We start from the raw sequence: 14,924 nt of genomic DNA, 5'->3' as shown, positions 1-14,924 counted from the left end.
TAAATGTTCCAACATCTGAATCATAGGGGTACCAGAAGGAGAAGAGGAAGAGCAAGAAATTGAAAACTTATTTGAAAAAATAATGATAGAGAACTTCCCTAATCTGGCAAAGGAAATAGATTTGCAGGAAGTCCAGGAAGCTCAGAGAGTCCCAAAGAACTTGGACCCAAGGAAGCACACACTAAGGCACATCATAATTACATTAGCCAAGATGACAGATAAGGAAAGAATCTTAAAAGCAGCAAGAAGAAAGCAGAGAGTTACCTACAAAGGAGTTCCTATAAAACTATCAACTGATTTCTCAAAACAGACCTTGCAGGCAAGAAGGGGCTGGAAAGAAGTATTGGAAGTCATGAAAGGCAAGGACCTACATGCAAGATTACTCTATCCAGCAAAGCTATCATTTGGAATTGAAGGGCAGATAAAGCGCTTCTCAGACAAAGTAAAGCAGAAGGAGTTTATCACTACCAAGCTATTATTACAGAAAATGTTAAAGGTACTTATTTGAGAAAAAGAAAATCAAAACTATGAACATTAAAAAGGCAATAAAGTCACAACTATCAACAACCAAACCCCCCCAAAACAAAAATGAACTAAGCAACAACTAGAACAGGAAGAGATTCATAGAAATAGAGATGGAGGGTTATCAGCAGGGCCGTGGTTGGGGAAGAATGGGGGAAAAGGTTCAGGGAATAAGAAGCATAAATGGTAGGTACAAAACAGACAGGGGGAGGTTAAGAATAGTATGGGAAATGGAAAAGCCAAAGAACTTATATGTATGATCCATGGACATGAACTAGGGTGGGGGAATGCTGGTGGGAGGTGGGTAGAGGGTAGAGGGGAATAAAGGGGAGAAAAAATGGCACAACTATAATACCATAATCAATAAAATATATTTTAAAAAGACATGCTAATTCAACAGATGTAGAATATCATTACTTATTTATAAACTCAATGCACAATTCAAAATTTTTCTATCATCAGAAGGTATCAATTAGTTATAAAAGGCAAAAGAATAAAAGCAAGATTAGGGAGTAAATATTTCAGTGTTACTGTTTTGTGGTATGTTGGAAGACACAATTTTTATTTCTTTGGCTAGAAGGAGACACACATGACTTTTGCAAGTAGTTAATTTTCAGATCCATTTGGACCATAGTACAACTAAATTAATATAAAATACCTATCTATTTGAATATCCACTTTGTCATTGGATAACTCTAAAAGTTATTTTAAAAAATCTTTTGTCTCTACCACTTGATGTGCTTAGTATTTCATAGTAAATGTTTGAAAAAACTGAACATAACATTATCTTATCATGTTTTGTATGAAAATCTCTACCTCTAAACCAAATGAGACCACAATTCATAAAGAACTTACCATGAGGTATTAGGTCAAACAATCCTGTTTGATAGGTAGGATCATCAACTTCACTCTGAAAATGAGGAAACTGAGACAAATGAATAAAGAGTTGGCCAAGAATCAGACTTTAACACGAATTTCTCAGTGCTTAAACCCAGACAGGACTCCAGGTTCCACTCTGTTCAAAACTCTATCCATCATTCCTCTGCTCTGTGTGTGAGTCATCAGTCTGGAGCTACAAATACTTGATTAAAAAACACTTCCTAAAACACAACAAAAAAATAAAAAGGAGAGCTGATTATTTGGAAAAACCAGCTTCTAAAAAGTAAGGTAACAAAGTTCTAAAAAGAGTATCATACTCATATCTAAACAAAAAGAAGTACATTATGAAAGAAGTCATGTTTTAAGAGACACATTCTTAGCAAGATGTTAACATCAGAATACACAGTGATGTATCTATAAACAGAACTGCTGAGCGCAAACGACCTGGGTGTGAGTCAGAAATTATTAGGACAGGCCTATCCAGCAGGGATAGAGATTTGATTGCATGTGACTTGTGTCAACTTTGGAGAAATCAAAAGCAAAATATAAAAGCAAGGCAATGGGAATGTTTCTAAACGAACCATTCAGCCTTTAAGGCAAATTATACAGCAGCAATTGAAATTCAAAGGGAAAGTATCAACATGCCACCCAGGTTTACATACTGTTTGTTCATTCATTCTTTGAAAAGATCAGAAAAATGTTATTTTTTAAATAGTAATAATACCATTTCAAAATTACTAACACACTCTCTCTCGAGTCAGTTATTAAACTCCAGTCAGTTGCCTGGAGTTTAGGCACCTCAAATTCTAATACTGACTCAGTAACAATAAATAAAAAATTAATATTTATATTTTCTATTACCCAATAAGGATTTACAACCCTGCAACCAGCAAAGCTTGATTAAGGCTTTGTGTGTGAAGGAGGGAAGGTGTCTAAATTGTCCTTCTATTGATTTTTTAAAAGATTTTATTTTTCAAAGAACTTTAGTATCACAGCAAAACTGAGCAGAAGGTTCAGAGATTTCCCATACCTCCACATATGCATAACCTTCCCCATTCTCAACATTCACCACCAGAGTGGTACATCTGTTACAATCACTGAATCTACACTGGCACATCATCACCCCAAGTCAATAGTTTACATTAGGGTTCACTCTTTGTGTTGTACATTCTATGGGTTTGGACAAATTAATAATGACATGTATCCATCATTATAGTATTACAAAGTATTTTCACTACCTTAAAATCCTCTGTGCTCTGCCTAGTCCTTCTTCCCTCTCCTGTAAACTGCCCTAACCATGAATCTTTTTTACTGTCTCCAGTTTTGCCTTTTCCAGAATGTTGTATAGTTGAAGTTATACAGTGTGTAGGCTTTTCAGACTGTCTTATGCATTTCAGTTTCCTGTCTATTCATAGCTTAATTGTTCATTTATTTTTAAAACTAATCTTTCATTATCTGCATATACTGCAGTTTACTTATCCACTCATTTACTGAAGAACATCTTAGTTGCTTCCAAGTTTTGGCAATTATAAATAAAGCTGCTTTAAACATCCATGTTCACGTTTTTATGTAGACATGTTTTCTCCTCCTTTGGGTACACACCAAAAAGTGCTATTGCTGGATCATATAGTGAGAGCATGCTTAGTTTTGTAAGAAACTGCCAAACTATCTTCCAAAGCAGCTATATCATTTTGTACCCCACAGCAATGACTGGGAGTTCCTGTTGCTCCACATCCTTGTCACCATTTGGTGTTGTCAATGTTCTGGACATTGGCCATTCTGATGGGTGTGGAGTGGCATTTTAGTGTCACTGCACTTTAACTTGCATTTCTGATGACATACATTGTAGAGCATCTTTCCATGTGCTTATTTACATATCTAGACTATTGCAATTACCTGGCTGGTTCAACTTTTAATTTTTCCTCTGACTGTATTAACAGCTTAACCTTTCTCTAGCTAATCCTTTTCTCCTGCAACTGTGGCATTTAGGATATAAGTTCCTTATTGGCTTCAGAAATCAAGTCAAAACAGTTGAAGATCCTCTATATATCAGTCCTATCATGTCTATTAAATTCAATTTCCTACTCTTACTCTTTACTACAATTAGGCCTATTTTGTATTTCTTCCACACATACTAAATGTGTGGCTGCATTTTCCTTTTGCTCATATTATTCCCCTTACCTAGAAGGCCCCTTCTATCTCATTTACCAATCCAGTCAATTCTATTAATTCAACAAGCACTTATTGAAAATCCTACTGAACACTTTCCCCTAAAGTTAGGCAGTAAAAAAACGCAAAGCTAAAAAGGCATCAACCTTACACTGAAGGATTTTACAATCTGCCTACCATTAAAGTCCCATTTCAAATTCTGTCTCCCCAATGGATCCTTCCTGGCTTTTCATTCCTTGATAACCTTTCTTTTTCTGATTCTTAAAGCACTCAATCTCTTCTCTACCACAGACCAAGTCATAAACTCTCACATTTGATTATAAACTACTTTATTGCAATATTTTTGTTTCATAAGGTTTTTTTTCAAGATTTTATTTTTAGAGAGAAGGTAAGGGAGGGAGAGAGAAGAGAAACATTGATGTGTGAGAGAAATATCGACTGGTTGCCTCTCTCACACATGCCCAAGTCAGGGATGGGGTCTGCAACCCAGGCATGTGCCCTGATAGGGAATCGAACTGGCGACCTTTCACTTGGTGAGACAATGCTCAATGAACTGAGCCACTCTGGTGGCTTGTTTCATAAGTTTTGTCTTCTCAACTAAATTTTAAGTTCCTTGAGTATAAGACTATGTCTTTTACAAAAAAGAGGCTTTGATTGGGGCAATGGGCACAGGATGCAGTGTGGGTGTAATGTTTTATTAATTTGTATGCTTGAAACCTGTATGGTTTTACAAAACAATGTCACCCCAATAAATTCAACAAAAAAAGACTGTTTTTAGCTTTTCTATATGCCTTCAAAATATCATGCACACTGTAGGTATTTTAAAAATGCATATTTTACCTCTTTTATTGATACACAATAAATCTAACTATACTGGTGAGGTAGGCATTTATTTAAAGTAAGAATAAACCACAGAATACCTAACTAGGTTTCTCAAGGCTAAAACCAGTTTTGAACCTCTTAATAACTAACAAGTAAACAAATTATATTTCTCTTCTTTCTCTCTTTTTAAAAACGATTTTATTTATTTCTAGACAGGTGAAGAGAGGGAGACAAGAGGGAAATAAACATCAATGTGTGGTTGCCTCTTGTGCACCCACAACTGGGGACCTGGCCTGTAACCCAGGCATGTGCCCTGCCTGACCAGGAATTGAAATAGTGACCCTTTGGTTCTCAGGCCAACACTCAGTCCACTCACCCACACCAGCCAGGGTTTTTCTGCTTTCTCATATATAGTCAATGTTTTTATTTTATCAAAACTACCAATTAATTCAATTGTAGGGTCAATAAAGTAAATATTTGATATGAAAACTCCAGCTTCACTGAAATTTTCATCTTCCAACCATTTTTGAAGATTTTTTAAAAACACAGTCCAAAGTTCTCTTAAATTCTATCATTAGTTATATATTTCTCAAAATGGTCTTTCAGAAATCTTAATTTAATACCATTTGATATGTTGTAAACACCCTTAAGAACAAGACAGACTCTCACTCAAAATTTGCTTGGGACATTGAGGCACAACACCAGACACACTCCAGTAAGGTATATCAATTGCATGAAAATGCTCTTCTGGAGAGAGAAGGCTAGGCCTTCCAATCTGGTCTGAAAATGGCTTGAGAAAGCAAAGAAAAAAGATTGGCTTTGGATTTTTATACTGTTAAGGGTGGGGCTGGAGCAAGAGTTTCCAGAGATGGTTTTACCTTGGTGCCAAAGGACCAAAGTGCCTTGGTACCAACACATGGGCTTTCTTACCAGCTTGGCCAGATGTAGGGCAGAAGGGGAAGAAAATAGAGTGAGGCTCTTAAAATCCAAAATATGGAGTCAGATTCTTTATTACTTAGTAACTCAATACAACTAATTTGAAAAACACAAAATACAAAGATATTGAGCAATGTTTATATAATTTTATAAAATTTTAAGTATCTTCATTTAAGCTACATAACTGATAAGTGAATGCTGCATAAAAATATATTTTTGTTGAACACAGAAAACAAAATTTTAAATGTTCTTCAAAAAGGCTTTAGGGAAAAAAATACATTAACAGTGTCACCATTAAGACAATGATCCAATTTTCAGATATTGGTATTACACATTTCATTTTCTTCCACTAAAGACACTGGAAAAACTGATAAAAATTAGAATTTTATCCCTCGTTGTATTAGAAGAAAACACATATTATACACTATCAGTAACATAAATTCTTTGAGATTACTGTTAAGGTATTAGTCTTTATATTGCAATAGTAAAGCATAAATGAAACAGTAATTTTAAAAGCTTTTTAAGTAGCTAAAGAGCTAAGTATACCTCAACATTAATTCTGCACAGTTACTGCTAAAAGTCCTTCTGATGCCTGAAGGAGTCCTTGTTCTTATCAAAGCACCTAAAGCACTAGCATAATAAAACTTAGGCTCTATGGAGAAGCAGACTTAATATTTACAATAAAGATTAATGAAAAAAGCATCCAATTCTATTAAGATCAATAAAAGTGCTGCTGAAGATGGTTTGCAAAATCAAAACCAAAATAATGATAATAGCTAATACCACAATAAAAACAAAAGTAAATGACATAGGTGTAATTTCAATATTTAAATAATATAATCAAATTATATAACTAAATAACCTATTATTGCTTAATCAACAAAAAAGTAGTCTTCATATTTTAATAATGTAAATTTATGCCCTAGAGGATTACAGAGCAGTAAAATAATGCAAGAAATTAGTAATTACTTCAAAAAAAAGTAAATTGAGTTGTATTTTGTGAGGAAGATGAAAAACCTTTTAGAGAAGAAGGTGTTGGGTTTTGATCCTGTTCAAATGAAAATGGAAAACTAAAATCATCTTTTCCAGCTCCAAATGTATGAGTTGAAGAATCTAATGGAAAAGAAAATGTAAAGGCATCTTCTCCTTCTGGTTTCCCAAATAAGTTTCCTGAAGAAAAAAAATATAATATAATGCTATTCATGTTACATAATTTGTATAACCTACTATATTATATTGCATACAATAAACATGGTAACACTGAATCATTTATCTGTCATGCAGATATTTTAATCTATTCCTTTTTGTGCAAAGTACTGTCCTTTGTACTATGGAAGCTTATACCGATTCAAACTTAAATCCTACTTTAAAGTAACTTGAACTCAAGTATAAAGAACTAGTATATAAGGTAGAAGGAGGGGTAAAGACCTCAAGTGGACAGCACAGCACAAAGGCATAGAAACAGGTGTACATTGGAAATACAAAGGTGACAGAATCAGTTCAGCTTGTCAGGGGCAGTGAGAAATAATTAAGAGTTATTGAAAGGGAATTAATGAAGGCAACTTTGGAAAAACTGATGAATTGTCCAAGTATATAATCTAGACTTTGTTTGGTAGATAATAGAAAGCTATTTAATATTTTCAAGCAGAGATATGACAGGATTTGTACTTCTTTATATAAGGGTTATTAAGAAGAGAATGTGCAAAAAGCCTAGAACAGGAGAGTGTCTAGAAGAGAGAATAAGAGAAAACAGATGATGAAAGCCTGGACTTACCTGAAGTCACAGCAAAGGGAATGAGGAAATGGTGGATCTGAGAGACACTGCATAAGTCAAACTTATTCAACTATTATTTACGAGGAGCTACAATTACTGTTCATGACACTGTTCTAAGAACTTGACAGAACAGTGAAAGGGGTGCTACAGTTTAGCACCTAAGAACCTAAGTTTTTAGCACTACATAGAACCTAAGTTTTAAAAGAAATTTTTAAAATCAATTTTACATAAAAAATTAGTTGGTTCATGACTCCCAGAATTGTTAAGGAAAGCTATTATTTTTCATTAATTTTTTATTTAAGAGTATAGTATACTTTCAACATCCTAATTATAATTTTAATTGTTAATTTAAAATATACAGCCATCTAAATACTTGAAACAAATCTTTTAAAGCACCTATATTTTTCCATAGAGAACCAATTCAATGAATACATTAAGCAAAACAATTTGCTTTATACCACTTACAAATTTCATATACTTTAAATATCTGCTATTTCACCTTAAATAAATCTGAGCCAACCAACAGTAGGGTGGGTGAATGGATGGATTGATTACAGATACTTGAGTACTTCCCTTCTCCCTTTCTCACTTTATTTTTCCATTGACTTCAGTACACATGACTTTAAATAACCTGTGGTTAGAAGAGATTTTTATACATAAGGTCTGTCCAGAAAGTATCCAGCCATGCAATGTGCCAAATAGAGGCATTTCAGTCTCCCTCAAAGTATGCACCTTGGGACCTTAAACAGTTCTCCTAGCATCACTCTTGGCCGTTTGGATCAAGTCATTAGCAACTGCAGCATGATGTTCCTTCTGCTCTGGAAGCAGAAGCTGCGGAATGAATTTTGCCACCACACCTTTCATGCCAAGATCCTGCATTAACATCTCAGGCACAGCAGTTTTTGTAATCCTCAGATCAGCTTCTAGTTCTCATACTGTTGGTCACTGATCTTTGTTGATTGCAGCCCATACATGTTCAACATTCTCAGATGTTCTGCTTGTTGCAGACCTTTCAGAACGTGGATCACTTTCAACAGATTCTTGATCATCTTTGAAACATTTGTGCTATACTTTTATTTATGCTGCACTCCTTGCATTGTCCCCAAAAGCCTTCTGAATCAACAGAATAGTTTCCAGGGAGGAATGTTCAAGCTTAATGCAAAATCTGATGCAGAATTGTTGCTCTACTTGCTCTACTTGAATGTGATGGCCACACAATACACATGCTCACTCTATGGCATCTACCATCCCTACTGACTGGTACAGTGAAATTGTCATTGTTAGGCACATTTCAGTCCCCTCTCCTTGGCTGCCAGTTACATCAATGTCATGCAAATCATTTTCATCATATTAACAATGGCCAGACCTTTTCCAGACAGACCTTGATAAATAATGCCAGGTGGTAGAATGTAAAAAAAGTATTTTAAAAAGAAATGTTCAGAAAAATGAAGGAGAGATGTTTTTGAAATAGAAGGTTGAAAGGGAAAATAAAAGTTTGTATGGAAGAGAACTAGCTCTTGAAAAGATGTTTAGAGAGAGATGAAGTTGAGGAGGCTATCAGGAAGAAGAAAGTGCAGACATATTTGGTTTGCAATGAGTTCTTCAGTCTGGACAAAGCACAGATTACTCTTATAAGAGAAAGGCTTAAATGGTATTTTGGAGCTAGGTTAGAAAAGAAGAGCATAATTTGGTACACCATGGGGAGTTGCTACATATTTAACTACAGAAGTGGGGTGGTCAACACTACGCATAAGGAGGATTAATTGGACTGTGATTTTCAGGTAAGATGAAAGGATAAAAAGACTAATTACAATGTTACTGCAATAGCCCAAGTGAATGGTAATGAGTTTGAAATATGATTTCAATGGAAATAGAAGAGAATGGAAATAAGTATTTCAGAGAGAATTAACAAAACTTGATGACCAGCTGAATATAGCCACAGACTTAGAAGTTAAAATTATCACTGTTATTCTGTCTTGGCAACTACAATAATGAATGGTACATCAGAAAGAGAATAGGTTTGATTTAGATATACTGAAGGTTTTTTTATTTTGTTTTATTTAAGAATTTCTTTCAATTATAGTTGGCATTCAATATTATACCAGTTTCAGGTGTTCAGCATAGCAGTGAGACATTTATATAACTTAGAAAGTGATCATCCTGGTAAGTCTTGCACTTGCCTGACACTATTTGTAGTTATTACAATATCCTGACTATTCCCTCTGTTTTACTTTACATCCTTGCGACTATTTTGTAACTACCGATTTATATTTCTTACTCCCTTTACCTTTTTCATCTAGGTCCCCAACCCTCCTCCCATCTGGCAACCATCAATTTGTTCTCTGTGTTTATGAATTTTTGTTTGTTCCTTTATTTTGTTTTTTAGATTTCATACATAGGTGAAATCATATGGTATCTGTCTTTCTCTGATTTGTTCCACTTATCAAATATAATGAGTTTCTATAGATTCAATGCAATCCCTATTAAAGTACCAATGACATATTTCACATATATAGAACAAAAATTTTAGAAATTCATATGGAACCATAAACAACCCTGAATAACTGCAGTAATTGTGAGAAAGAAGAACAAAGCAGGAAGGATCACAATACCTGATATCAAACTGTATTACAAGGCCACTGTAATCAAAACAGCCTGGTACTGGAATAAGAACAAGCACATATACCAATGGAACAGAATAGAGAGCCTGGAAATAAGCCCAAGTCTCTGTGGTCAATTAATATTTGAGAAAGGGGGCAGCAGCATAAAATGGAGTAAAAATAGCCTCTTCAACAAATGCTGTTGGGAGAGCTGGACAGCTACATGCAAAAAAATGAAACTTGATCACCAACTTACACCATACACAAAAATAAATTTGAGGTGGATAAAAGACTTAAATACAAGTCTTAAATACAAGTAATAAAAGTCCTTCAGGAGAACATAGGCAGGAAAACCTCAGATATTCCATACAGCAGTATTTTCACTGATATGTTCCCTAGAGCAAAGGACATAAAGGGAAGAATAAACAAATGGGACCTCATCAAATTAAAAAGCTTGTGCATGGCTAAAGAAAACAGCATTGAAATGAAAAGAGAACCAATTATATGGGAAAACATATTTGCCAATGATACCTCAGACAAGGGTTTGATCTCCAAAATATATAAAGAACTCACAAGACTTCACTCCAGGAAGTCAAAAAAAACAAATAAAAAAATGGGCAAAAGACTTGAACACACACTTCTCCAAGGAGGACATACAGAGAGCCCAGAGACATATGACAAGATGCTCAGCATCACTAGCCATCAGAGAGATGCAAATAAAACCACAATGACATACCACCTCACACCAGTAAGAATGCCCATCATAAACAAATCAACAAACAAGTATTGGAGAGAATTCGGAGAAAAGAGAACCCTAGTGCACTATTGGTGGGAATGCAGAGTGGTGCAGCCACTATGGAAAACAGTATGGAATTTCCTCAGAAAACCAAAAATGGAACTGCCTTTTGACCCAGCAATTCTGCTCCTGGGATTATACCCTAGGAGCCCTGAAACACCAATCCAAACATCATGCACCCCAATGTTCAAAGCAGCACAATTTACAATAGCCAAGTGCTAGAAGCAACCTAAGTGCCCATCAGCAAATGAGTGGATCAAAAAACTACAGAAAATAGTGTACATTGTAATAGAACATAGGAGAACATTGTGTACACTTACAGAATGAAATTCTATGGAGAGAGAGAAAGAAGGAGCTTACACCCTTTTTTGACAGCATGGATGGAACTGGAGAGCATTATGCTAAGTGAAATAAGCCAGGTGGTAAGGGACAAATGCCATATGATCTCACCTTTAACTGGGACATAATCAACAAAAGAAAAAATGAACAAAATATAACCAGAGACATTGAAATTAAAAACAATCTAACAACAGTCAGAGGGAAGCAGGGAGGGGACAATGGGGGGAGGGTTTCAGGAACTGCTATAAAGGACACATGGACAAAACCAAGGGGGAGGGTGGAAGCAAGGGAGGGAGGTGGGTTTCACTGAGGTGAGGGGGGGTTGGGAGAAAATAAAGACAACTGTAATTGAACAACAATAAAGTAATTAAAAAATATAATGAGTTTCTAATGTCATCAGAAATCTGTAAAGAAACATTAATAACACAATCAGAAATAAGGTCAGATGACTTTACTGGTAAGTTTTACCAAACATTTAAACATGAGTTAACGCCAATCCTGTCGAACTCTTCTAAAAAAATCAAAGGGGAGGGAACACTCCAAAACTCATTTTATAAGGCCAGCATTACCTTGATATCAAAGCCAGAAAAGGACACCACCAGAAAAGTAAAGTACAGACTAATATCCCCCATGAATATAGATGCATACTACCAGTCACTTACCAACTTCTTGTTGTGATGAGAGAGGATTTAAATTTCCTGCAGAATGGTGTTCATTAAACTGAAAAATAATTTCCATTCAACGTTACTCATGAAATCAGCAGAACATTATACACAGCATTTATATTTGGATCTAAAGCCTGGTTCTTCTAATAAGCATAATTACAGTAGACAAAATGGCAACATTCTATATAGCATACTACTGTACTTAAGAAAAGATCTATCTTCAAAACCTATCATTCACTTATATTAAAATAAGTCTTATTGAATTGATTCTGGCAATAAATAAAATATTACTAGGTAGCATATATTTTGAAAAGGAACTTCCTATTTTGGAATAATATAACCTAAAATTCTAATCAACTTTTGCTTTATTCTGAAAGCTTTTCACAAATCAGGTTCATGGTATTGTTTTCCTGCCTATAAAAGTAATAAGAAGTGCCCTGGCTGGTGTAGCTCAGTGGACTGAGTGTGGCCTGCCAAACAAAGGGTCACTGGGTCGATTCCCAGTCAGGGCACATGCCTATGCTGTGAGCCAGTACCCCAGTGGAGGGCACATGACAGGCAACCACGCATTGATGTTTCTCTCCCTTTCTCCTTCCCTTCCCCTCTGTCTAAAAATAAATAAATAAAATATTTTTAAAAAAGTAATAAGTATGATAACTTCATGTCACTTCAGATCAAATTTTGCTACCAAAGCCTGTTGGAATCATGACACCACAATTCTGTTTTTTATCTTAATAATGCATTATGAGCATTTTTATGTCATATTCTTCCAAAATCTGATTCTTTTCATGATATTCTAATATTTCTTCATATTGACATACAGGGCAGTTTCAATCATTCTTTTATTTTGGACGTGTAAGTTATTTCTATTTCTTTTTCTAATACAAAGCACACATGAATACTGTTTGCACAAATTTATTTGCATTTCTTTGACAATTTCTTTATTTACATTTCTTCAACAAATAGCTGGGAAAAGCTATTTTCCCCCCAGAGATTCTATAAATTATTTGAACTTATTTTCATGAATCATCTATTCACTACATGAACTCTGTCCACATCCCTATAGAGACAGCAATATTTCTCATTGGTACATATAAGCTCTTTACATATTAAATATTAATCCTTTGTCATACTACTGCAAATATTTAATATTACATTTTCATTTTGTCTTTAAATTTCTTAACATATGAAAACTTGCACGTAACCAAGCTCAAACTTTAAAAACTTCCTTTTGGCTCTTTTTCCATTGTTTTTGTGCTTAGAGAATCCTTCTTCCTCTTAAGATCTGGTAAATACCTCTATTTCCTCTGAAAATTCTATGGATAAAATATTCTTTTATTTAATACATCTATAACTTCCACTGTTCTACAGTGTAAGATGAGCACTCAATTTATCCCTACTGTTTTGTGATCCCATATTTATCATTGTAAATTCTTTTGTTTCATAATTTTCTACCCCATACATTGATCAATCTATCAATCTTTGTACCATTATCACATTATTTTTATTGTTCTGGGTTTACAGAAATTTTATTATGTAAAAAGTGAAGTCACCTCCCCACCAGTATTCTATTTCATGTTATTCTTTTTTAAAAAATATATTTTATTGATTATGCTTTTACAGTTCACCATCTTTATAAGATGGTGGTTGTCCTATTTCCCCCTTCATTTCCCTCCCCCCTGCATACCCCCTCCCCCACCATTCCTCCTCTTTAGTTTATGTCCATGTGTCTCAAGCTCTTTAGATTCTATATTTTCCATACTATTCTTGCCCTCCGCACTATCTATTTTCTACCTACTGTCCATGCTACTTATTCTCTGTACCTTCTCCCCCCTTCTCCTCCTCCCACTCCCCTGTTGCTAACCCTCCATGTGTTCTTCATTTCTATGGTTCCACTCCTGATCTAGCTGTCCTCTTAGTTTGCTTTTGTTTTAGGTGTGGTTGTTAATCACTGTGAGTTTGCTGTCCTTTCACTGTTCATATTTGTTATCTTCTTTTTCTTAGATAAGTCCCTTTAACATTTCATATAATAAGGGCTTGGTGATGATGAACTCCTTGAACTTGACCTTATCTGAGAAGCACTTTATCTGCCCTTCCATTCTAAATGAAAGCTTTCCTGGATGGAGCAATCTTGGATGTAGGTCCTTGCCTTTCATGACTTGGAATACTTCTTTCCAGCCCCTTCTTGCCTGGAAGGTCTCTTTTGAGAAATCCGCTGACAGTCTGATGGGAACTCCTTTGTAGGTGACTGTCCCCTTATCTCTTGCTGCTTCTAGGATTCTCTCCTTCATTTTAATCTTGGCTAATGCAATTATGGTGAGCCTTGGTGTGTTCCTCCTTGGGTCCAACTTCTTTGGGACTCTCTGAGCTTCCTGGATTTCCTAGAAGTCCATTTTCTTTGCCAGACTGGGGAAGTTCTCCTTTATTATTTGTTCAAATAAGTTTTCCACTTGTTGCTCTTCCTCTTCCCCCTCTGGTACCCCTATAATTCGGATGTTGGAATGTTTAAAGATGTCCTGAAGGTTCCTAAGCCTCTCCTCATTTTTTGAATTCTTGTTTCTTCATACTTTTCTGTCTGGTCATTTTTTTCTTCCTTCTGGTCCACTCCCTTGATTTGAGTCCCAGTTTCCTTTCCACCACTATTGGCTTCCTGTGCATTTCCCTTCATTTCAATTAGTTTAGCCTTCATTTGTTCCCTTAATTTGTGACTAAAATCAACCAGTTCTGTGAGCATCCTGATCACCAGTGTTTTGAACTGTGCATCTGATAGGCTGGCTATTTCTTGGTTGCTTAGAGTTACTAGCTCTGGGGCTTTGAGTTCTTCTTGAGCCATAATGTTTTGGACTGTTCATGCCTGTTACGTGTGAGGAGTGGAGCCCTAGGTGTTCACCAGGGTGGGGCGACCCATGTGGCTGGGTTGTGCTGCTGTATGTGGGGGCGGGGGTCAAAGAGGGGCAATGGCGGTCCCCTCTGCTGCTTCTCACAGCTGGAGCCTGCGCAGTCTGTCTCACTGCTTGCTCTGCTCCTTCACCTGGTTTATCTGCGTGCAAATGTGTGACCATGGTCAGCCAGCCACCTTGCACCCTACTGGGTTTGCCCATTGCAACCCCATGCCTGGGATTCACCAACTGCCGCCTGCAAGCCTGGGTTGGTCTGGCCCAGTTTTCCTGCGCAACCCCATTCCACCAGTTGCTGGCTCCACCCCTCCTACCAATCTGGCTGAATGTTTTGTTGTTGTCGGACTTCTGTATAGTTCAATTTTCTGTCTGTTTTGGTTGCGTTTTTGTTAATAAAACTTTGTTGTCTTTAAACTTGGTTGTGTGAGGAGGCATAGTGTTTCCACCTACACCTCCATCTTGGCTGGAAGTCTCCAGTATGGGTCATGTTATTCTCTTATTATTAAGGTATTCTCATTTCCATTT

The 14,924-nt window shown here is 35.9% G+C and overlaps 1 protein-coding gene across 3 annotated transcripts in view; it reads right to left on the bottom strand.

The window, feature by feature from the left end:
• Positions 1-6,178: 6,178 nt before the first annotated feature.
• Positions 6,179-14,924, bottom strand: part of CUNH14orf39 (chromosome unknown C14orf39 homolog) — a 55,934-nt gene continuing 47,188 nt past the window's right edge. For 2 of the 3 annotated variants that reach the window (XM_037031307.1, XM_037031308.1), the window contains exons 17-18: positions 11,500-11,557; positions 6,179-6,498 (exon numbers count right to left, since the gene is read on the bottom strand). In XM_037031307.1, the coding sequence (XP_036887202.1) occupies positions 6,299-6,498; positions 11,500-11,557 (258 nt within the window). In that variant the 3' untranslated portion in view covers positions 6,179-6,298. The remainder of the gene's footprint in view (positions 6,499-11,499; positions 11,558-14,924) is intronic. The other variant, XM_037031309.1, reaches the window with a different exon arrangement.

The sequence above is a fragment of the Sturnira hondurensis genome, unplaced genomic scaffold, assembly GCF_014824575.4.
Source record: "Sturnira hondurensis isolate 20B ecotype Veracruz unplaced genomic scaffold, ASM1482457v3 Scaffold0021143, whole genome shotgun sequence".
Lineage (NCBI taxonomy): Eukaryota > Metazoa > Chordata > Mammalia > Chiroptera > Phyllostomidae > Sturnira > Sturnira hondurensis.
The sequence above is the reverse complement of the archived record's forward strand: the minus strand, read 5'-3'. Positions and strand labels throughout refer to the sequence as shown.